General features: G+C 40.4%; 1 protein-coding gene across 28 annotated transcripts in view; it reads right to left on the reverse strand.

Moving 5' to 3' along the window:
• The window catches only part of Ccdc158 (coiled-coil domain containing 158), a 69,195-nt gene that overhangs the window by 34,258 nt on the left and 12,669 nt on the right, over positions 1–22,268 (reverse strand). For 25 of the 28 annotated variants that reach the window (XM_031391035.1, XM_031391030.1, XM_031391023.1 and 22 more), the window contains 8 exons: positions 20,921–21,138; positions 18,056–18,165; positions 17,426–17,753; positions 17,034–17,110; positions 15,332–15,442; positions 13,217–13,331; positions 881–1,000; positions 114–311 (listed from right to left, as the gene is read on the reverse strand). In XM_031391035.1, the coding sequence (XP_031246895.1) occupies positions 114–311; positions 881–1,000; positions 13,217–13,331; positions 15,332–15,442; positions 17,034–17,110; positions 17,426–17,753; positions 18,056–18,165; positions 20,921–21,138 (1,277 nt within the window). Of the gene's footprint in view, positions 1–113; positions 312–880; positions 1,001–4,018; positions 4,383–13,216; positions 13,332–15,331; positions 15,443–17,033; positions 17,111–17,425; positions 17,754–18,055; positions 18,166–20,920; positions 21,139–22,268 lie in introns of those variants that run through there. The other 3 variants (XM_031391042.1, XM_031391050.1, XM_031391051.1) reach the window with 3 other exon arrangements.

Below are 22,268 nucleotides of genomic sequence, written 5' to 3' on the forward strand. Positions count from 1 at the left end.
GGAGGAGGAGGAGGAGGAGCAACAGTAAGAGCAGCAGCTCTGCAAGCAAACATAAAGAACATTCTTCCCCCAGGAAGAGCCACCGAGCAACAGCACAGCTTGTATGCTCTTACCTGCCGTTCCATCTGGCCCTGACACTCGCTCTTCATGGCCTTGAGCAGGGCCTCCAGCCGCTGCACCTCCATGTTCCTGTCGTCCAGCTCCCGCCGTAGGTGGTCGATCGTGATGCTGTTGCCTGTGTCTCGGTCCCACAGCCTCTTGTTTTGTTCTTTCTCCAGACTCAGCTCCTTCTCCCTCTTGTGAAGATCTGCCTAAAAGAAGTGACAATGTTCTTTCTCCACCCACTGTCAGGTGAGCAGATGTCACATGACGCAAACTCATCTGTTTGCCTCACCTGGTTTGGAGCTATGAGATCTGAGAAGCCTTACATAATTCAGAGTGAAGCTTTCCAACAGCTTGACTAAGAGTGATTATTTCCTAGAAAAGTATACTAATATTTTGCTTAACTATTTTTGCAAATCTATGAGTGGGATCTCACTACTGTAATCTCTACATTTGGGAAGTACATAAATAATTTGTGCTCTGAACATCATTTTGCTTCAAAAGGAATACATCACAGCTTGAATTTAGTAAACGGCAGTTCTGACTCAAAAACTATGGCTACTTGAAAGCTTATATTATTTAACACTTTAATAGCCATGCCTAAGGAAAAAGACCCAGAGGATATATTACCTTATTTAAAACATGTGATGCATATAGAAAGAATTGTGTATGCACAAATATTTTATAAAAGCCATAATTTTATTATGTAAACTAGTCTGTGGAATGTACTGAAGATTTCCCAAGACTCCAAATCGTGTACTTTAGAGCAATATCTCACCAACAGTTTTTGGAGTTGGTCATCCAGATTTCCCGACTCCTGACTGAACTGGTCTCGCTCTGTGCGTGCCTCGGTGAGCTCTGAGTTGGCAAGGACTAACTGCTTCTCCAGCTCTTCTATCTGGAAGAAAATCCAAATCAAGCACATGCAGCCAGGTTGGCTGCACCCAAACAAAGCCTTATGAGAGAGAACACATGGTCTCCCTGAGAGGTGAAACAGAAAGGTCTTATGCAGGGTTTTCTAACAGTAACATCTCCATAGGCATTAGGATGAGTGTTAGTCAAAATGAAGCACTTGGGACTGCTGTACCTGGGCACAGCGCACTGTGTTTTTACTCCTGAGACTTTATCTTCTGTGAAGACATGCTCTTCTTGTGGCATAATGTGCTATAGACCCCAACAAGTGAAGCTTGAAATACTAAGAAGAGCCATTTTGCTTTAGCATATCAGAGTCTCAGCTTAGTGTAGTGGTGCATGTTTTTAGTCCCAGCACTTGGGAGACAGAGGCAGTCAGATCTCTGTGAACTAAAGGCCTGCCCAGTCTACAGAGTGAGTTCCAGGATAGTCAGAGCTACACAATGAGACCTTGTCTTGAAAACAAACACACACACATACACACATACATACACATACACACACACACACACACACACACACACACACATACATACATACATACATAAACACATACACTATCAGAGTCTCAATTAGATACTGAATATAAAAGAATGACTCAGCATAGTATTCCTGCTGTCATCATGATGATGCTATATTTCAAAAGAATGAGTGAGTATCTATATAGATTTAGCATCAGGAGAATATAGTATTAGACAATTTAAGCATTCAAAACTTCGTTCTCTTCAACTACAAACAGGAATGAGCATCAACTTTAATGAATCTACTTTTCTCTCAGTCAGGACAGCTATTTGTCTGAAGAAAGAGAAATTTAGTTCACTGAAACAATGATGTAACACAGAATGATTCCTTTCACACACTCAGCAGTTAGCAGGCCTACAGGAGGAGCAGGTCTTCAGGATTGCAAATGTTCCTACAGCCCTCAACACAGGCTCAATGGAGATCCCAGACTATGGAGACTATGGGTTTTGATCTGAGTGGAGACACACAATATCAAGAATTAGATAATGAGCCATTTCATAAGAACATGTTAATACTTAGTATTATGTAATGAACCTCACCATAGTTATATTTTTTTATCATCTACTTTCTAGAATTCAAAATGGTTTCATACTGACATAAATACTACATATTTCTTCCTATTTCTAAGGTTATTAAATAGGCTTGAAAATTTGTGTCATGAGTAAAACAGTTTGGATGTGATCAAACTTTCTTAACTGGAAAACATATGACCAAGACAAACTTTTTCTTAATAACTTTTTATTTTTACTTAAAACAGATTTATTTAAAAATGTTCATTTATTAAACCAATGTAGAGTCAATAATAACATTACATATACACACATACACATATGTAACTATCTCCTTGACAAGAAAGCATACATATGTAGGGCTTCTGTATCTATTTACATGGAAACATAAGTAACCTAAGAAAATGCTAATATAGAAATATCATACAGTTATGCATTTGTCTATAATGTAGTATCAGTGCCTATAGAACTTGGAACATAAATTTTGACATTTACACTGAATATATGTTTAAGTTGGCTTTACATGATTATGTTACATATTAAAAGTATTTCATGAGGATTAAGTACATAAAGCATTAAATTCTGACTGATTATATTTGATAATGCTACAATACATTCTCTCAAGCATTCAGTACACATGAAATATTATAGATTGTATTTGATTGTAAGGTGCATATTAAAAACTATTTTACAAGAATTGATTACTGGCTTGTACTGCTGTACCTGGGTTAAGAAGTATCTTTAACCTGGAGATATAGCTCAGTGGAAGAGTGCCTGTTAGATTCAATCCCTAGAACCAAAAAAGAAAGAAAGAAAACCCAAACCAAACCCACAGCAACCAGAAGACTTTGATTCTTATGCCCCTTTGAGGGCAGACTCAGAGAATGATGAGAATGGAACCTCTGATATAAGTGGCTTCTGAGACAATGCTTCATCAGCTAAGCCGATCTTGTCAATCTAGTCACTGGGAGGAGAGCCTGAGTGAGCACACTCAGGAGAGAGTAGGAGCCACAGCATCTTCCTGCCGTCACACAGCAATTCTGCTGGCCTGGCAGGGTCAGGGAGACTGTTCTCGGTTCTGGTCACATACCACCCTGCCTCCATTTTGCTGAGGTACAGCTTTTTAAAGATGTTCTAGATGGTCTCTCATGTTCCCTCCAATTGTGTACCTTTACTTTTAATATTTTTTTTTACTTATTACTTAAGTTTTTCATGACTTATAAGAAAAGTATCAAAAAAGTTAGATTCTTTATTTTTTCTTCTTTGGGCCCTAAGTTTAAAGAGAGTCTTTAGTTTGGATCATCATGAGTAGAGCAAACACTCGCACTTAGTCCTAGCTTGGCATAAACCACTTTGCTTGAGCAAAGAATTATTTGTATGTGCTCTTTAAAAATAGCTCTGTTTTTACTGCAAAAAAAATAAATCAGAATCAGGACGGCACTTTCATAATATCAAACTTGACAATAACATGAGACCAAAACTAGAGGGAGAGGAGGGGAGGCGGGGAGAGGCATCCTTCCTGGCACCACCCGCAGAGCCCGCAGGGACCTGGTTTGTAGGTGTCAGTACTGACTCAGCTGCAAGCTCTGCTTTTACCTTTCACTTTTTAGAGCATAAACGTCTGTATGCATTATGTGTGCATCAATCCATTGCATACATGTCTGCATGCACTATGTGTGCATTAATCCATCGTACACATAAATGGACAGTGAAAGGGAAAACCAGTGAAGTAGCAGCTGAGCTGATACAAACAGCTATAAAGGAAAACTGCGAAGAAGAGCTTCAAAATGTGCAGAAGCACTGACATGTGAAGACAGCAATGCTTTCTCCTTCTTTCTTTCTTTCTACAAAGCAGCCTGGTTTTCCCTTTTCATCATCCATGAACAGACTTTTTGGGTTGGATCAGTACAAATCAGTACAAGAATTTTATTCAAATTTCACTGATTTTAGGGATATCGGCCAATCACATCAAATCATATCAAATCTGTGCTTTATTTTTGTTTTTATGGGTGTGTTTTGCTCTGATTCTGTGCTCAAAAAGACACAGACATGGCCCAAGAGAGAGCTGTGCCTCAGCTTGAAGCTGCACAAACTCTGTGAAGCCTTTACAGAATCTGCCAGCACAGTGGCCAGCTCCAGATAGTGTCAGTAAATCTTCACTACAGACTAGGAAATCCAGCACCAACTACTGTCAAATAGAATAAACTTAGAAAGGGAGTGGTATATTTTTTGTTGTTGTTGTCAAAAAGCGAAAGTTAAGAGTAAGCCAAATCTACAGAGCCAATAGTGACAGCTTCTACTGGTCCAGATTCGTAAAGGGGAATTCTGGAGGCTCTCCTAAATGGGAAGAAAAGAATAGAAGACAGCATTATAGTAAAACACTTTTGTCGGCTTTTAAAAAGGCTACATCTAAGATTTTCCTAGAAATACAATGTCTATTTTCACCATATGAAATACTTGTTAACCTGAAAAAAATATCCTTTGTAACAGCTTTTCTCTGAATTTCCACACTCTAGGTAGAAAAGTTTTGTTCAGGCCTCTCAAAAACATCTTTTGTTTTTAAGGCAGTCTCATGTACCTCAGGTTGGTCCTAAACTCATTATATAGCCAAGGATAACACCCTGCCCCTACTTCCAAATTACTGGGATTTCAAGCATATGCTACCATCTTAGGTGTGTTCTAACACACTGTGTTAGCTATGTTCTGGGGACCCTGTACTGGGGTCAACTCAGAACTAAGTATGCTAAACAGGCACTCCACCAACTGAACTCTATCCTTCTGTATTATTTTCTTTGCTTTTTCTCTTGGTTTTTGAACATTATATACTAAAATCTGTACTGAAACAACAAAGGAGAACATGTATCTTAAGATTTTAACAACATGAAGTCACAATATATGAAAATGAAACAAGCTGTGCACAAGAATATGCTTTTTAAATCTTGCATCCAAGTCTTCCTAACAAGAACACATTTCAGAATATAGTATTTTGTGTTCCTCCAAATCAGATCCTCATTGTAGGGTGCTTGGTCTTTGTTGCTCAGTTACAGCAATTAGGCAGCAGGAACTGCTTCCTCTGGAGAGCCTAGTTACCCATCAGCAGGCCCAAATCTCTTCAATTAACTACGATATATTTTATCAACACTTAAAGGATCTGATTAAAGCTGACAAGCCCCTTTTTTGAGCTGGAACCTTAAGATGTAGCTCAGGCAAGCCTTGAATGAACGAGCGTCCTAAATCAGCCTCCCATGTGCTGGCTCTCCTCCTTATTAAGTGTTTACTACTTAAGATTGTCAGAAGCCAGGGCTGGAGACATGGCCCAGTAGGTAAGAGCATTGACTGTTCTTTCAGAGAACCTGAGTTCAATTCCTAGCAACCAGATGGTAGCCCACAACCATCTATAATGTGATCAGATGCCCTCTTCTGGTGTGTCTGAAGACAGCTACAGTGTATTTATTTATTAATAATAATAAATAAATCTTTGGGCTGGAGTGTGGCCGACCAGAGCGAGTAGGGTCTACTGGAGTGAGCAGGACCGACCAGAGCCAGCAGAGGTCCTAAAAAGTCAATTCCCAACAACCAGATAAAGGCTTACAACTCTCTGTACAGCTACAGTGTGTGCTCATACACATAAAAAATAAATCTGTTAAAACAAATAATTTTAAAAAGATTATCAAAAGTCTTCGCGATCCATTATTTACATTAGAGCACATTAGGACAATGATCCTAATATGTCAACATGATATATTAGACAAGATAAATAGGCAAACTGGATGAAGCTTATGAAGAGGTCATTTTTCCAAGCTACAATATAATGGAGAACCATAGTAATTGTAAGTGACATAAGAAAACATAGGCAAATTGAGCATGATTTAGTAGTTTGTGACTTTTCAGAGTCTTATGTCAGTAAATATCTATCTTTTCAGATGGTTTGGATAGTCATGAATAACACCTGTTTTACTGGACTATAATACAATGACACTCCTTTGTCAGACTATCATGTAACATCCTTCTAGTCATACTATACTGAAACCATGACTACCCTTCTGTTCTGGTTTCTGAAGGGGAGGTCATGTCCTTTTTACAGGATGCTTTGTCTACAAGGGAGTGGACAATCACCATCAAGACAAAGGTTTGTCCTGAGAAAAGAAACTAGAAGACAAAAGGGAGCTTCTCTTGGCTTTACTGAGTTGGGTCCCAAGGGATGCTTTGAGGTAGTAGTGATTAAAATTATCTTGCCCTGAGACTTAAAGCTATACAGAGAGTTTGGGGATGTTATTCAAACTACAACTCCCTAGTCAATCATAAAATCAGTTAAATGATCTTCAAGTCAACATCTGAAGAGAGAAAATACCATATCACATTTAATAGAGGTAAATGGTTTTGTTCTTTTACTGGATGGACTACCTTCCTGTGAGTAGTGACCAAAATGTTTGAAAGACATGGCTGTGGTGAGAGTATTCAGTTCCTGTTAATATCCTCTGCTGACTTTAATAAAACCATGTCAAATTTTCCTCCTGTTACAGAGTTAAAGGTAGACATCTAATGTCTATCAGCGAGCCAAGGAAGACAGCACCTTCCTGTGGTCATCACTGGAATGGCAGGGGAAGTTAAGCTGTACTGCCCACAGGACAGTAAGTAACTGTGTGGAAGACTTAGTGCTGCACTATCTGTCTGTTAAGTCTGCCAGAACAGAGCCCAGCTTCCTCTGTTGCAGCTAACAGAATGGTTTTCATTTATAAAAAGTCTGGTAGCTGCATTACCTTTTATTTCTTCTAAATCACCACCCTAAATTAAATAACTAAGCTATAGGAAATTGAATAAACACGATGGCAAAAACTATACCTATATTATCTCTGCATGGCTCTCTAAAGCAGTGGTTCCCCCTCCTAATGCTGAGTTCCTCATGTTGTAGTGACCCAACCATAAAATTATTTCATTGCTACTTCATAACTGTTATTTTGCTACTGTTATGAACCATTGAAGGGTGAGTGGATCCCAAAGGATGGCAACCCTCAAGTTGAGAACTAATGCTCTATGATAAACTAAAGGTGGACTTCTCTTCCAAGCTTTCACAAAATAAGATTCTGGGGGTGGGGGCTGGTGAGATGGCTCAGCCGGTAAGAGCATTGACTGCTCCTCCGAAGGTCCTGAGTTCAAATCCCAGCAACCACATGGTGGCTCACAACCACCTGTAAAGAGATCTAACACCCTCTTCTGGTGCGTCTGAAGACAGCTACAGTGTACTTATTTATAATAATAAATAAATCTTTGGGCCGGAGCAAACAGGGTCTACTGGAGTGGGCGGGGCAAACCGGAGTGAGCAGAGGTTCTAAAAGTCAATTCCCAACAACCACATGAAGGCTCACAACAACTGTACAGCTACAGTGTGTACTCATATACATAAAATAAATAATTATTATTTTTTTTTTTTGGTTTTTCGAGATAGGGTTTCTCTGTCCTGGTACTCACTCTGTAGACCAGGCTGGCCTCAAACTTAGAAATCCGCCTGCCTCTGCCTCCCAAGTGCTGGGACTAAAGGCGTGCGCCACCACTGCCCGGCAAATCTTTAAAAATAGAATAAAACACTGGTACAGTAAGTGGAACATCAACCACCGTTCTCAAGGATGAAGAACATGATCCCCCCTGAAAGGCAACTCTTGTTTTTCTAGTTTTAGGAATTTCACTGTTTTCAAATGGTTGAAGTTAACAAAACTCTAAGCTCTGAGTAAATGGTTGATAATGATATGGAATCGTGGAGATGGTGGACATCCTGGAGCTGGAGCTATGGGCTCCATGGACTGGAAACCATATGCCGTGGGTGGCAGTAACTGAACTCCAGTCTCTCTGTAAAAGCAGTACACAATCTTAACTGTTGAGCCATCTCTCCAGCCCCACCTCCTCCAAAATAGAATTATCTGCTTTTAAGAAAAATTATGTGATGAAATAGGAGGACTAAGGTTCCTAATTTTTACTTTATTTTGAGTAATCTTAAAATTTAGTTTTCTAAACACAAAAATGATAAGAAGTTGAAGGGATTAATTAAGTCCCCAAAACACTGGTGGTAGACACAGATAGCTGGCTTTACTTGCTAAAGCCAAACCTTAGAAAAAGATAAATGGCATAGTCCTACTCTTCATTTTTTACTTATTTTTGTGGTAGTGACGATTAATCTAGCACTTCAGATATGCTAGACTAGTGTTCTTCCTATACTTTTTTTTTTACAGGATGCATGGGATTATTTCTTTTTTTTGTTTAGTTAGATATTTTCTTTATTTACATTTCAAATGATACCTCCTTTCCTGGTTTCCTCTCAAAAACAAAACAAAACAAAACAAAAACAACAACAACAACAACAACAAAACCCTGTTCTCTCCCCCTCCCCCTGCTCACCAACCCACCCTCTTCCTGGTACTGGCATTCCCCTAAACTGGGGCATAGAACCTTCACAGGACCAAGTGCCTCTCCTCCCATTGATGACTGACTAGGCCATCCTCTGCTATACATATGCTGCTGGAGCCATAAGTCCCACCATGTGTACTCTTTGGTTGGTGGTTTAGTCCCAGGGAGCTCTGAGGGTACTAGTTAGTTCATATTGTTGTTCGTCCTAAGGGGCTACAAACCCATCAGCTCCTTGGGTCCTTTCTCTAGCTCCTTCATTGGGGACCCTGTGCTCAGTCCAATGGATGGCTGTGGGCCTCTACTTCTGTATTAGTCAGGCACTGTCAGAGCCTCTCAGGAGACAGCTATATCAGGCTCCTGTCAGCCAGCACTTGCTAGCATCCACAATAGTGTCTGGATTGGTGACTGAATATGGGAAGGATTCCCAGGTGGAGCAGTCTCTGGATTGTCCTCCCTTCAGTCTCTACTCCATAGTTTGCCTCTGCTACTCCTTCCATGGGTATTTTGTTCCCGCTTCTAAGAAGGATTGAAGTATCCACACTTTGGTCTTCCCTTCTTCTTGAGTTTCTTGTGGTTTGTGGATTGTACTTTGTGTATTCTGATCATCTGGGATAAGTATCCACTTATCAGAGAGTGCATACCATGTGTGTTCTTTTGTGATTGGGTTACCTCACTCAGGATGATATTCTCCAGATCCATCCATTTCCCTAAGAATTTTATAAATTCATTGTTTTTAATAGCTACTCCATTGTGTAGATGTACCACATTTTCTGTATCCATTCCTCTGTTGAGGGACATCTGGGTTGTTTCCAATTTCTGGCTGCTACGAATAAGGCTGCTATGAACATAGTGGAGCATGTGTCTTTATTACATGTCGGAGCACCATATGCCCAGGAGTGGTATAGCTGGGTCCTCAGGTAGTACTATGTCCAATTTCCTGAGGAACCACCAAACCAATTTGCAGAATGGTTGTACCAGCTTGCAATCCTACCAGCAATGAAGGAGTGTTCCTCTTTCTCCACAACCTTGCTAGCATCTGCTGTTACCTGAGTTTTTCATCTTTGCCAATCTGACTGGTGTGAGGTGGAATCTCAGGGTTGTTTTGATTTGCATTTCCCTGATGACGAAGGATGTTGAACATTTCTTCTCAGCCATTCAATATTCCTCAGTTGAGAATTCTCTGTTTAGCTCTGTACCCCATTTTTAATAGGGTTATTTGATTCTCTGAAGTCTAACTTATTGAGTTCTTTGTATATATTGGATATTAGCCCTCTATCAGATATAGGATTGGTAAAGATCTTTTCCTAATCTGTTGGTTGCCATTTTGTCTTATTGACAGTGTCCTTTGCCTTACAGAAGCTTTGTAATTTTATGAGGACCCATTTGTCAATTCTTGATCTTAGAGCATAAGCTACTGGTGTTCTATTCAGGAAATTTTCCCCTGTGCCCATGTGCTCAAGGATTTTCCCCACTTTCTTTTCTATTAGTTTCAGTGTATCTGATTTTATGTGGAGGTCCTTGATCCACTTGGACTTGAGCTTTGTACAAGGAGATAGGAATGGATTGATTTGCATTCTTCTACATGTTAACCGCCAGTTGAGCCGGAACCATTTATTGAAAATGCTTTTATCCACTGGATGGTTTTAGCTCCTTTGTCAAATATCAAGTGACCATAGGTGTGTGGGTTCATTTCTGGGCCTTCAGTTCTAATTCCATTGATCCACCTGCCTGTCACTGTACCAATACCATGCAGTTTTGTTTTGTTTTGTTTTCTTTAAGATTTATTTATTTTTATGTGTATGAGTACACTGTCGCTGTACAGATAGCTGTGAGCCATCATGTAGTTGCTGGTAATTGAACTCAGGACTGCCCACTCACTCTGGCCCTGCTCACTCCGGTGTAATACACTGTAGCTGTCTTCAGACACACCAGAAGAGGCCATCAGATCTCATTATATAGTAAATTTTGGAGAAGGTACCATGAGATATCTGTTAAATCCATCTGTTTCATAACTTCTGTTAGTCAATGTGTCTTTGTTTAGTTTCTGTTTCCACGATCTGTCCATTGCAGAGAGTGGGATGTTGAGGTCTCCCACTACTATTGTGTGGGGTGCAATGTGTGCTTTGAGCTTTAGAAAAGTTTCTTTTATGAATGTAGATGTCCTTGCATTTGGAGCACAGAGGTTCAGAATTGAGAGTTCATCTTGATAGATCTTACCTTTGATGAGTATGAAGTGTCCCTCCTTATCACTGTAGGTTGAAAGTCGATTTTATTTGATATTAGAATGGCTACTCCAGCTTGTTTCTTGGGACCATTGGCTTGGAGAATTGTTTTCCAGTCTTTTATTTTGAGGTGGTGTCTGTCTTTGTCACTGAGGTGGGTTTCCTGTATGCAAGAAAGGGTTGGGTCCTGTTTACATACCCAATCTTTGTTGTTAGAGTTAGAATTCTGTTCATGTGGCTATCTTCTTTTAGTTTTGTTGGAAGATTACTTTCTTGCTTTTTCTAGGATATAGTTACCCTCCTTGTGTTGGAGTTTTCCATTTATTATCCTTTGAAGGGCTGGATTTGTGGAAAGATATTGCATAAATTTTGTTTTGTCATGAAGTATCTTGTTTTCTCCATCTATGGTAATTGAGAGTTTTGCTGGGTATAGTAGCCTGGGCTGGCATTTGTGTTCTCTTAGGGTCTGGTATGACATCTGCCCAAGATTTTCTGGCTTTCATAGTCTCTGGTGAGAAGTCTGGTGTAATTCTGATAGGCCTGTCTTTATATGTTACTTGACCTTTTTCTCTCACTGCTTTTAATATTTTTTCTTTGTTTTATACATTTGGTGTTTTGACTTTTATGTGGCGAGAGGAATTTGTTTTCTGGTCCAAACTACTTGGAGTTCTATAAGCTTCTTGTATGTTCATGGGCATCTCTTTCTTTAGGTTAGGGAAGTTTTCTTCTATAATTTTGTTGAAGATATTTACTGGCCCTTTAAGTTGGAAGTCTTCACTCTCTTCTATACCTATCATCCTTAGGTTTGGTCTTCTCATTGTGTCCTGGATTTCTTGGATGTTTTGGGTTAGGTGCTTTTTGCATTTTGTGTTTTCTTTGACTGTTGTGTCAATTGTTTTGTTGTTGGTAGTGGTAGTGGTTTTTTGTTTGTTTGTTTGTTTGTTTTGGTTTTTTTTTTTTTTCGAGACAGGGTTTCTTTGTATAGCCCTGGCCTCGAACTCAGAAATTGCCTGCCTCTGCCTCCCAAGTGCTGGGATTAAAGGCATGTGACACCACCACCCAGCAATATTTTCCATGGTATCTTCTACACCTGAGATTCTCTCTTCTATCTCTTGTATTCTGTTGGTGATGCTTGCATCTATGGCCCCTGGCTTCTTTCCTAGGTTTTCTATCCCCAGAGTTGTCTCCCTTTGTGATTTCTTAAATGTTTCTACTTCCATTTTTAGGTCCTGGTTGGTTTTGTTTAATTCCTTCACCTGTTTGGTTGTACTTTCCTGTAATTCCTTAAGGGATTTTTGTGTTTCCTCTTTAAGGGCTTGTGCCTGTTTACCTGGGTTCTCCTGTATTTCTTCAAGGGAGTTATTTATGTTCTTCTTAAATTCCTCTATCACCATCATGAGATATGATTTTAGATCCAAATCTTGCTTTTCCAGTGTGTTGGGATATCCAGGACTTGCTGTGGTGGGAGTACTAGGTTCTGATGATGCCAAGTAATCTTGGTTTCTGTTGGTAAGATTCTTGCGTTTGCCTTTCGGCATCAGTTAATCTCTGGTGTTAGATGTTCTTTCTGTCTCTGGCTGGAGCTTGTTCCTCCTGTAGGTCTGTAAGCCTGTGGCAGCAGTTCTGGGAGATCAGCTCTCCTCCGGAAAGACCAGCGTGCAGAGGGCAGTGGATCAGCCATCCCTCCTGGGTGCAGATGGATGAATAAAGGACCCTGTTCCAGTTGCTCTGCAGCTTCTGTGGCCTATGCCTTTCTGGCTGAAAGTCAGCAGAGAGGAAATCGCCTGAGTTCGCGGTGTCAGTGCACTCCCTGGAGACAAGCTCTCTGCTTGCAGGAAAGGTGTGCAGAGGGTTGTGAATCAGCTGTCCCTCCTAGTTGTAGACAGAGGTAGAAAGGATCCTGTCCCAGCTGCCCTGCCACTTCTGAGGCCTGTGCCTCTTGGCTGGTCCCGCCTACCTTCCTACACTTCTTACTCTGTGCTACTCAATTTATTATTTAGAAATTTACTTGAAAAATATGTCTCGGGCTGGCGAGATGGCTCAGCGGGTAAGAGCACTGACTGCTCTTCCGAAGGTCCTGAGTTCGGATCCCAGCAACCACATGGTGGCTCACAACCACCCATAATGAGATCTGACGCCCTCTTCTGGTATGTCTGAAGATAGCTACAGTGAATTACTCCGGAGCAAGCGGGGCAGAGCATGTGGGGCCAGCAGAGGTCCTGAGTTCAACAGCAGCCACACACGATGGCTCACGGCCATCTGTACAGCTACAGTGTACTCATACACATAAAATAAATAAAATAAATATTTAAAAAAAAAGAAAAATATGTCTCAATCATTTTGTAATGGATTTAAACATCAGCTTTAAATAATAGTTTATAAGTTAACATACAGATAATTTAGCATGTTTGTTTACCAACTAACACTGATTTTAAAAATACTCCTTTAGTTAGAAATTATTTTGATTCTTCGTTTTCAAACAAACTATTAAAATAATTATTGATTCAATGTGTAAAACGTACAGCCCATGGAGGTGATGTTTAAACTGACCTTGTCTTCATACATCCTCTTGGTCTCCCTCAGTTCCGAACGCAGCTGAGAAACAGTAGACTCCAAGTCACTGAGCTGGCGCATATACATGGAGTTCTGGTTCCTTGCCTGTTCTCTACAAAGGGTTGAAAGGGCAGAAAAGCAGATAGCAAACTAAAAATATGCATGGTACCTCAAGGGCCCCTCCCATCTCTTAGATACTAGCAGTAATGACTTTATATGAGTCATTACAACAGCTGTCTTTTATTACGCAAACTTGTTTCTTCAGAGTTACAGCTCAGGGTTGAGGACAAAGCTTAGAGATATAAGTTAGGTGTGCTGCATGTAAAATTCTGTTAAATTCCAAGCACCCAAAACAAGTTACTTGCCAAAGCTCATAGTATATATGTGTGTGTGTGTGTGTGTGTGTGTGTGTGTGTGTGTATTCATTATACTATTCTCTACTTCTGCATATGATTCAAAAATATCAGCACTGGAAGATAAAGAGATGGCTCAGTGATTATGAATATTAACTATGCAATCATGAGGAGCAGATTTACGACCCCAGCTCCTATATAACATACTGGACATTCTGAGAATACCTAGAGCTACAGCTCTCAGAGCTCAGGTGCTCTTTCTGGTGCCCACATGCACATAGGTCCTTATATCTGCACAGGTATACACAATCATACAAACACAGTAAATTTTTAAAATAAAAGAACTATGCATAGTTTTATTCATCAATTCAAATTATAAAATTTCTTATGCACATATATTTTATGTATATACTTGAACATTTATACCTATGTATAATTGGATTCATAGATGCACACATAATTATATGTAGATATACATGTATTTATTTATATACAAATACAGATATATATGTATATATATATTTACTTTGTCCTATCACTTTAAATATGAACAACTCAGCAAATCCCAGGATTCATACATGGTGACACAAAAGGGTATTAGAGAAGGTCTATCATTTTCACATGGAAATTACTAAGCAATTTCAAAAAGCATAATACACAAAATAAGAGTTGCAGGCTTGTCTCTTCAAAGAAAGAAGCTGCTTTTCTGTTCTCCTGGAATGCTGAGAAAGAATGTACTTTACAACCTGGGGATCCTTTGCTATCTGTACTCAGGCTCCACCTATATCCCTCAGAGTTTATGTTTTGCTTATCCCGGCCCCTTTCCTCCTAAATCTTGAGCACTGCTTCTGGACCACAAAATCCATCCTTATGAGAGATGTCACTTGTACTTTACAGAATCCTAAGTGACTTCTATGCTATCTTAGGGCCAGGCCAAAACTGACACTCACAGGCATGTTTTCCTTACTCATTCTCCCTACACCCTAAATCTTGTCCACTAGTTCTGCATCAATAGTACCCATCTTTATACTTTGTAAAGAATTTCAATGTAAACATGTCTCAATCTCTGCTATACTCATAGGACTGAGATAACTGTTATCAGAATTTTTTTTTCCGGGCTGGCGAGATGGCTCAGTGGGTAAAAGCACACTGACTGCTCTTCCGAAGGTCATGAGTTCAGATCCCAGCAACCACATGGTGGCTCACAAACACCCATAATGAGACGCCCTCTTCTGGTGCGTCTGAAGACAGGTACAGTGAATTACGCCAGAGCGAGCGGGGCCGGCAGAGGTCCTGAGTTCAGTTCCCAGCAACCACACACATGATAGCTCACAGCCATCTGTACAGCTACAGTATACTCATACACATAAAAAATAAATAGAATAAATCTTTAAAAACAAAAGGATTTTTTCCCAAAATTGTGCCGTGCTTAAATATGACTAAAATAAACCAACTGGTGCCAGACCTTTGAAGTTTGGCCCAGCACCAGCTGCCTAAGTTAGGCTGAACCAACTTTCATTCTCCCCTCATCTGGATCATTTCTCTGTCTGCCATAAAGCCTGCAGGGACCCCTTCCTCTTGCAAGACTAAAGCCACAGATAACAGTAATGAGCTGCCAGGTGAGTTCTGGGACTTGAAACCAGGTCCGCTGCAAGGGCAACAAGTGCTATTAACTGCTGAGCCAAATCTCCAGCTTAAAATAAATAGTCTTTAAGTTACACTAAATGGAATCAATTTCAAACTACTAGTACACACATACTGAATGATTTCCAGTTGACTCTGGACACTGTTGGCTTGGCTCCGAGCACTGCTGGCTTTCTCCGTAAGTCCTGTTATCTCAACTTCGTGTTCACTTATCAGCTGCTCAATCCTAAGCAAGAACAAAGTGACTGTTATGATACAGGAAGCTTTTCTTACCTATGGCTTATCTCAAGTTAATGCTTTCAGCACCTTCAGACTTAGTATTTGTTCCAGTTTTATACATGCTGCTCTTCCATCTGTTTACTTGAGACAGTATGATGGCTTTTATATGCTTGGCCCAGAGTCACACTTTTGGGAGGTGTGGCCTTGTTGGAGTAGGTGTGTCACTATGGGCGTGGGCTTTAAGACCCTCACCCTAACTGCCTGGAAGCCAGTCTTCTCTTAGCTGCCTTTGGAACAAGAGATGGAACTCTCAGCTCCTCCAGCCCCAGATTTGCCTGGATGCTGCCATGCTCCCACCTTGAAGATAATGGACTAAACCTCTGAACCTAGAAGGCAGCCCCAATTCAATGTTGTCCTTATAAGAGTAGCTTTGGTCATGGTGTCTGTTCACAGCAGTAAAACCCTAACTAAGACAGACTTTAATTGTGCAGTTGTGGCTGGCCTCTGCCTTCAGACATGAACTAGCATGCCTGGTTTTTTAAAAATGTTATTCCCTCTTTTCTTTTCTTTCCTTTTCTTTCCTTTCCTTTTCTTTTCCTTTCTCTTTCTCTCTTTCTCATTCTTGTTGTTTCTTCTTTTTCTTTCTGTTGTTTCTTTTTGAGGCAGTGTCTCTCTTATTACGAAGCTCTGGTTGTCCTGGAACTTGCTGCATATACCAGGCTACCTTCAAAATGGCAAAGATCCACCTGCCTCTGTCTCCTGAGTATTGTGACTAAAAGCATGCATCATCATGCCCACCATGCTACTCCTTTAATAACAACTATAGAATCCTAGCTAGGTTTCCAAACTAGGAGAACTAAACAAGGCATGGTGGTGTGTGCCTCTGGTCCTGTACTTGAGAAGGTGAAGCAGGAAGATCATTGGAATATATAAATTCAAGGCCAGCCTGGGTGACATAGTGAGGTCCTGTTTCGTAAACCTGTAGTACTGTGAGCAAGATATGTTATATGATATGAATACTATATGCTATATTTCCAGGGAGATCTACACATTATGAATACAAGCTTACAAGTCACAGAGTGTTAAGTGCTTCATTTAACTAACAAACAGGTTACAAATCACTCTTAGATCAACTTAGGCTCTTTTACCTAGGCTCTGTCAGGCCAACCACAGCAAGAATAGATTAATTCTTGCTGTTTGGTCAATTGTTGACAGGTGATTAAGTTGCTTACCCTTGAGTTTGAAAGTCTATCTCCATGGCCTACTTTTAGAAAGATTCATCAAGCCTACGTGAGTAATGTTCAACCTACCAATGGTGTCACCTTTTTTCTCATTGGAAATCCCCCACTTGTACTTATTGTGTTGGGAGCCAACTCATTTCTTCCCCTGTATCAAAATGTACAGTGCTCTAGGTTTACCTAAAGCCTTCCTTACAGCTTTAACAGGTGTCAGAAGAAAATGACTAAGTGTGCTACAGGTCATTAAGGCTATTTTTGTTGTTGAGTTATCTCTGAGTTTATAGACTTTGGAACTACAGGTGAGAGACTACATCTAGAATAAAGTATCCCTGTAAGCTTTTGTCTCAGACAGTCACCTACCGATCTTGATGTTGTTGGAGTAATAGCTCTATTTTGTTCTGTGATTCAGACTTCAGGGTTTCAAGCTGATCCTCTACCTGGTTTTAAAATAAAGATATTAATTTGGGTGTTGGTAATTTTAAAGCTTAGAAAATGTAGTTTCTATGAAAGGACTGCTTTAGGGAGCTATACATAGAAATAATACTAAATGAAGCTCTATGCCTATATTTTATAGCACTTGCACACTGGCTATACTTCTATTAAGCTGTACAGGTAAAATAGCTAGTTTTCTATCAGGAGAGAACATTGTGTATCATTCAGAGAACAAAATATGAAGACTTGGCTTATTTCTAAGGATTTTACAAACTATCTCTCAATGCATTGTAATATAAACCAGTGTTCTCACCACTTACTGGAAATATCCTCCCTTTAAGAAAAGAGATTTCTGTGTCTAATTCTCTTAGGATTTTACTAATAGCTGAGCCCAGGCTGCGGAAGTGCATGGTAGACATGCTGTCGTGTTCACATATTTTCTTGCCTGAGGCTTCTTCAAAGTCAACTAAGATTGATCGGATTTCTTGAAGCACGCCTTCATGATTAAGCATCATTTTTCGTAGCTGCTCTATCTGTGTGCTGCTGTCTTTCAACATATCCTCCTTAAGGCTCTTGGCAGCTTCAAGTTCACGAACTGTATTCTGTAGCTGATTTCGTAACTCCTCCTGGGACTGACTCTCCCTTCGTCTAGGAAATGAATGAAAGAAAAGCACTAACACTGATAAAACTCAACCTTACTACAAGGAGTAGAAAAAAATATATAGAATTTTGCTATAGATCCCAGGCTGGCCTTGAACTCACAGCAATCTTCCTACCTCAGCCACCCAAGGGAAATTACAAGCATATGGGACTACACCAGTGTGAGGAATAAAACCTTTCTGGGCTGGGATGTGTCTCACTGACAGAACACTTGCCTACCAAGCCCAGACCCTGGGTCAAGCTCTAGCACTTCTGGAGAAGGAAGAAGAGTTTAGGTAACAAACCCCAACCTGATGTCAGCCATGGCATCTCTCTCCATTTGCATTTCTTGAAGTTTTGTTTGCAAATCAATGACTGACTGTCTTAAATAAAATTTTTGTTTCTCATGTAATTCATTGCTCTGAAAAAAAAAACACAAACAAATTAATCTAGCTATATATAGAGAGAGATTAAACCATCAAAATATAGATCCTATAGACAAACCGCAACCTGATGTCAGCCCTGGCATCTCTCCATTTGCATTTCTTGAATTTTTGTTTGCAAATCAAAGGAGGAGTAAAAAGGAAGGAAGGCAAAAAGAAGGAAGGAGGAAAGGAAGGGAAGAGAAAGAGAAGGAGAAATTAAGTTGGTGATCCAGGTGGTTGGTGATGGTGCAAACCTTTAATCCCAGAACCCAGAGGCAGTGTGAATTTGAGGCCAGCCTAGTCTACATAGTGAGTACCAGGACAGTCAGGCCAGGACCACACAAGAAATCCTATCTCAAAAACAATCTGAAAACAAACAATAACAAAACAGAAAGACTAGGATGCTAAGGCTGGCCACAGCGGCATATGCCTAAATTCCCAAAGGTTAAGAAGATAAGGCAGTGGGAGTTCAAATTTAAGGCCAGCCTGGGCTACATAGTGAGACTCCTTTAAGGAAAAATAAGGACGGGAAAGCAAGAAGAGGAAGAGAGGGAGGGAAAAGTGCAGATAGAGAGGAGGTGTTTGATAAAGGGCATGGAGAGGAAGAAAGAGAGGAAGCAGCAGCAGTTAGCAAGAGAGTCTTTGCCTAGTTTACATGAAGCCCTAGGCTGATGTGGGGCACTATCAGAGGACAGAGATGTTACTGTGTCAAATGTTGCAAAGTCAAGTTAGAAAAGGAACACTAAGTATCATAACCCCAAGCTTCGTATCACCATTCATCCCATCTGTAGCACAACTTTCACAATAGTCTCTCCTACTTTAAATAGCTCAAGCATGGAGGAACCATGTCTTTGTCATCTGTAGGAAAACCCTGTGAATTAAGGTCAGAGTCGACCATCGTGCAGATAGTCTTCTGAGTAGTGAAGGAATCCCTTCAATGGCAGAGGCTTCCCCTACTCTGTCCCCACAGCACACTTACACCTCTACCTGCAGAATGCTATGGAGCCTTGGTTAAAATTACAGGTTCAACTTCCTTTCTACCTTAAGAACTGGTTCAGCTAGCATCTGAGGTTCCTGAAATACTTCTCCTTGATAATAAGGCATTTCAGTACAAAAACCTTCAGCCTTTGCCCACCCTGTATATTCTGATCCCATTCCCCAAATTATATAAACCTTGAGTCACTCCAAGTAAAGTTGATATGCCTCCCTAGGTCTTGATGTTGTCATTTATTGTACATACTCACAGGGCTTCCAGAACACACACACACACACACACACACACACACACACACACACACACATGCTTACATGCACACACAAACACATTCATCTCTGCTATTTTTCTTCTCATGAGCCCTTATTGGCCAAAGATCCAAGAGGAAGGGAGGGTCACACCTTTCTTTACATATCTGGTACCTAGTACATTTCTGTTAAATAGGAATATAATAACAGCACTGTTTGGTAACTATTACAAGTGGCCAAACAGTGCTGTATTGCTGATTTTACTGGGAACCAGTCAAGTGTGACATACTCTACCAGAAGTAGAACAGGAAATAAATTTGAAATAGAAAATAAATTAAGGCACCCAGCCTGCTTGTCTCCTCCCTCCCTTCCTCCTTCCCTCCCTCCCTCCCTTCCTCGTATTTGGGAGGACAGCTCTTTGGCATCTATTCTCTCCTGACACCTTGTAGGATACAGGGTTTGAATTCCGGTTGTTAGGCTTGTGCATTAACACCTCTCCCCACTGAGCCATCTTGCTAGCCCAACTATGGTTTCTTTTCTCTACTAGTATGTCTGTGTTTCCTCTGCCTCTATATGTCTTATCAGTGTGTTTATCACAAGGTCTCACCACTACTTGTTTACATGACTGGCTCACCTCCAAAATTATGAACTCCTTTAAGAAAGAGCCCTGGCTTATTTATCCTTGTATGCCAGGTATATAATAAAATGACATATAATTTTTCACATTTTTAATAAAATTGTAGGCTCACGTAGAGTCTTCATCTAGTCTGATGAGGCAGAATAACATACTGTTGGGCACGGAAGATGTACAGACAATACTGCACAGGGAATAACCTCAATGCTGTCTAGAGGAAAGGCTTCAGAGAACTGAGCCCTGATAGATACTAAGAATCTTCCAGTAGTCAAGTAGAGAGGCATGGAAATGTAGATTTACAAGGTCCACCCACGATGAGCAAGTGGCTTAGCACTGCTTCAACAGAAGGGACATACAGAGAATGGGTACTGTGCGAGGCTAGCATGAAGATCTTGTATTTGGTAGTAAGAAGTCTGGCTTTTACCAAGTAGACTACTGGAACTTAATACACAGCTTGATTCTAGATAAGTTCCTCTTACATTTTTAGCCAATACTTCTAAAATCTATTTAACCATCTGTATGTACATACATGTAAAATTTTCCTTTCTACCACTGTTTGCAAAGAGAACTCAGGTATTGTCATAGCAGGAGAGCAGACCTAAACCAATCATTAAGAGCAGATGAGTGTCATTAATTATAACATTTGAAGCATTCAGATTTCGTAAAATTACATCATGAAACTAAGTCATTATTATTACCAGGAAGAATAAGACATGCAAACATCTCATTAGCCCAACAGAAAGGAGAGATCAAATAAACAGGTTTAGCCGATGGACCCATGACTGATGTTTTCTTTCAGGGGGGGTTAAGTTTTATTTCGAGACAACATGCCTCCTGTCCCAGTGGTGCCGGGGCTAGAGGAGAATGCAACTCACTTCGTTGAGTCTTCTCTGCAAATCTTTAACTTGATGTGAATACTCTTCCAAAACACGTTCAATATGCTCTTTTCCAGGGTAAGGGGTGGACTTTCTAGGAGAATCAAGTTCCACTTCATACTTAGGAAAAAAGGGCATTTGTGTTAAAGTCCCAGTTGAAGATGTGTTTTCAATTATTGTACCATGAGCAGACGTTACAAAAAACGGGCTTGAAGAACCTAAATATTAGAGAGTTCATTAATTATTCATAAAACAACTGTGAGGCAAACACTATTATTGTAAGGGTTCTTTTAACAAACCCTGAAGGAGCACAGGCCTCATGGGCAAACAACAAGTTAAAGCTCAGCTCAGAGCCCCAAGAACACAGGAGAGTGCATAGGAGACAGGCTGGGGAAGAGGGACACCACATGACCTTGGAACTGAAGCGCCTTCAAATTTATAGGAGTGACAACCAACCAGTCTGGAGAATAGGAGAGACTCAAGAGTGGAAACATTACAGTAAACACCAGTGGACTTGAGACAGTTGAGATGTTCTGGGCAGGGAAAAAGCTGCTGCCACATCCAAGGATGAAAATATAGACCATAAGGGACCTGGTAGTCATCCTTTGGAGTGTGGATCTCACTTAGTATGGTATAGTTTTGAAACTGGGAAGAGATCTGGTCAAGGGAAATATTTCTCTGTGGCATCAGGACCCTGCTGAGGTAGGAGACCATGACTATTAAGTGGCAGACTGGTAAGAGATCCATAGCAAAAATCTTCCAGTAGCTTAGCACAAAAATGGAGATATTAGCTAGACTAATAAGCATTTGGGCTTCTGTGAGAATGCAAAATGATAATGGGGCAAGGGCACTGGCAAGTGACTGGCACGCACACAGAAGAGTGCTAGTTTAGGAGTAAACAGCAGAGTCCGTAACAGCTGCTGTCAAGTTTTGTTGTCAAGGATCACTTGAGAAGCATTAAAATAATATACGTAAGCCCCACTCCGGACTCACTGAATCAGAATTTCCAAGTGTGAATCGAAGACATTTCAATGTTTAGAACTGAAAAGGCTAAGGTTGGGCAGTGATGACATGGTTGAGAGCCAGTACTTTCACTAGGCAGGAAAACAGAAGCTCCACAGTAATAATAACATAGGAGAGAGCTGAGGTAAGAGACTGATTACAGAATCTTTTTTTTTTTTTTTAAAGATTTATTTATTATTATAAATGGGTACACTGTAGCTGTCTTCAGACGCGCCAGAAGAGGGCATCAGATCTCATTACAGGTGGTTGTGAGCCACCATGTGGTTGCTGGGATTTGAACTCATAACCTTCTGAAGAGCAGTCAGTGCTCTTACCCGCTGAGCCA

This window comes from Mastomys coucha, unplaced genomic scaffold (assembly GCF_008632895.1).
Source record: "Mastomys coucha isolate ucsf_1 unplaced genomic scaffold, UCSF_Mcou_1 pScaffold22, whole genome shotgun sequence".
Lineage (NCBI taxonomy): Eukaryota > Metazoa > Chordata > Mammalia > Rodentia > Muridae > Mastomys > Mastomys coucha.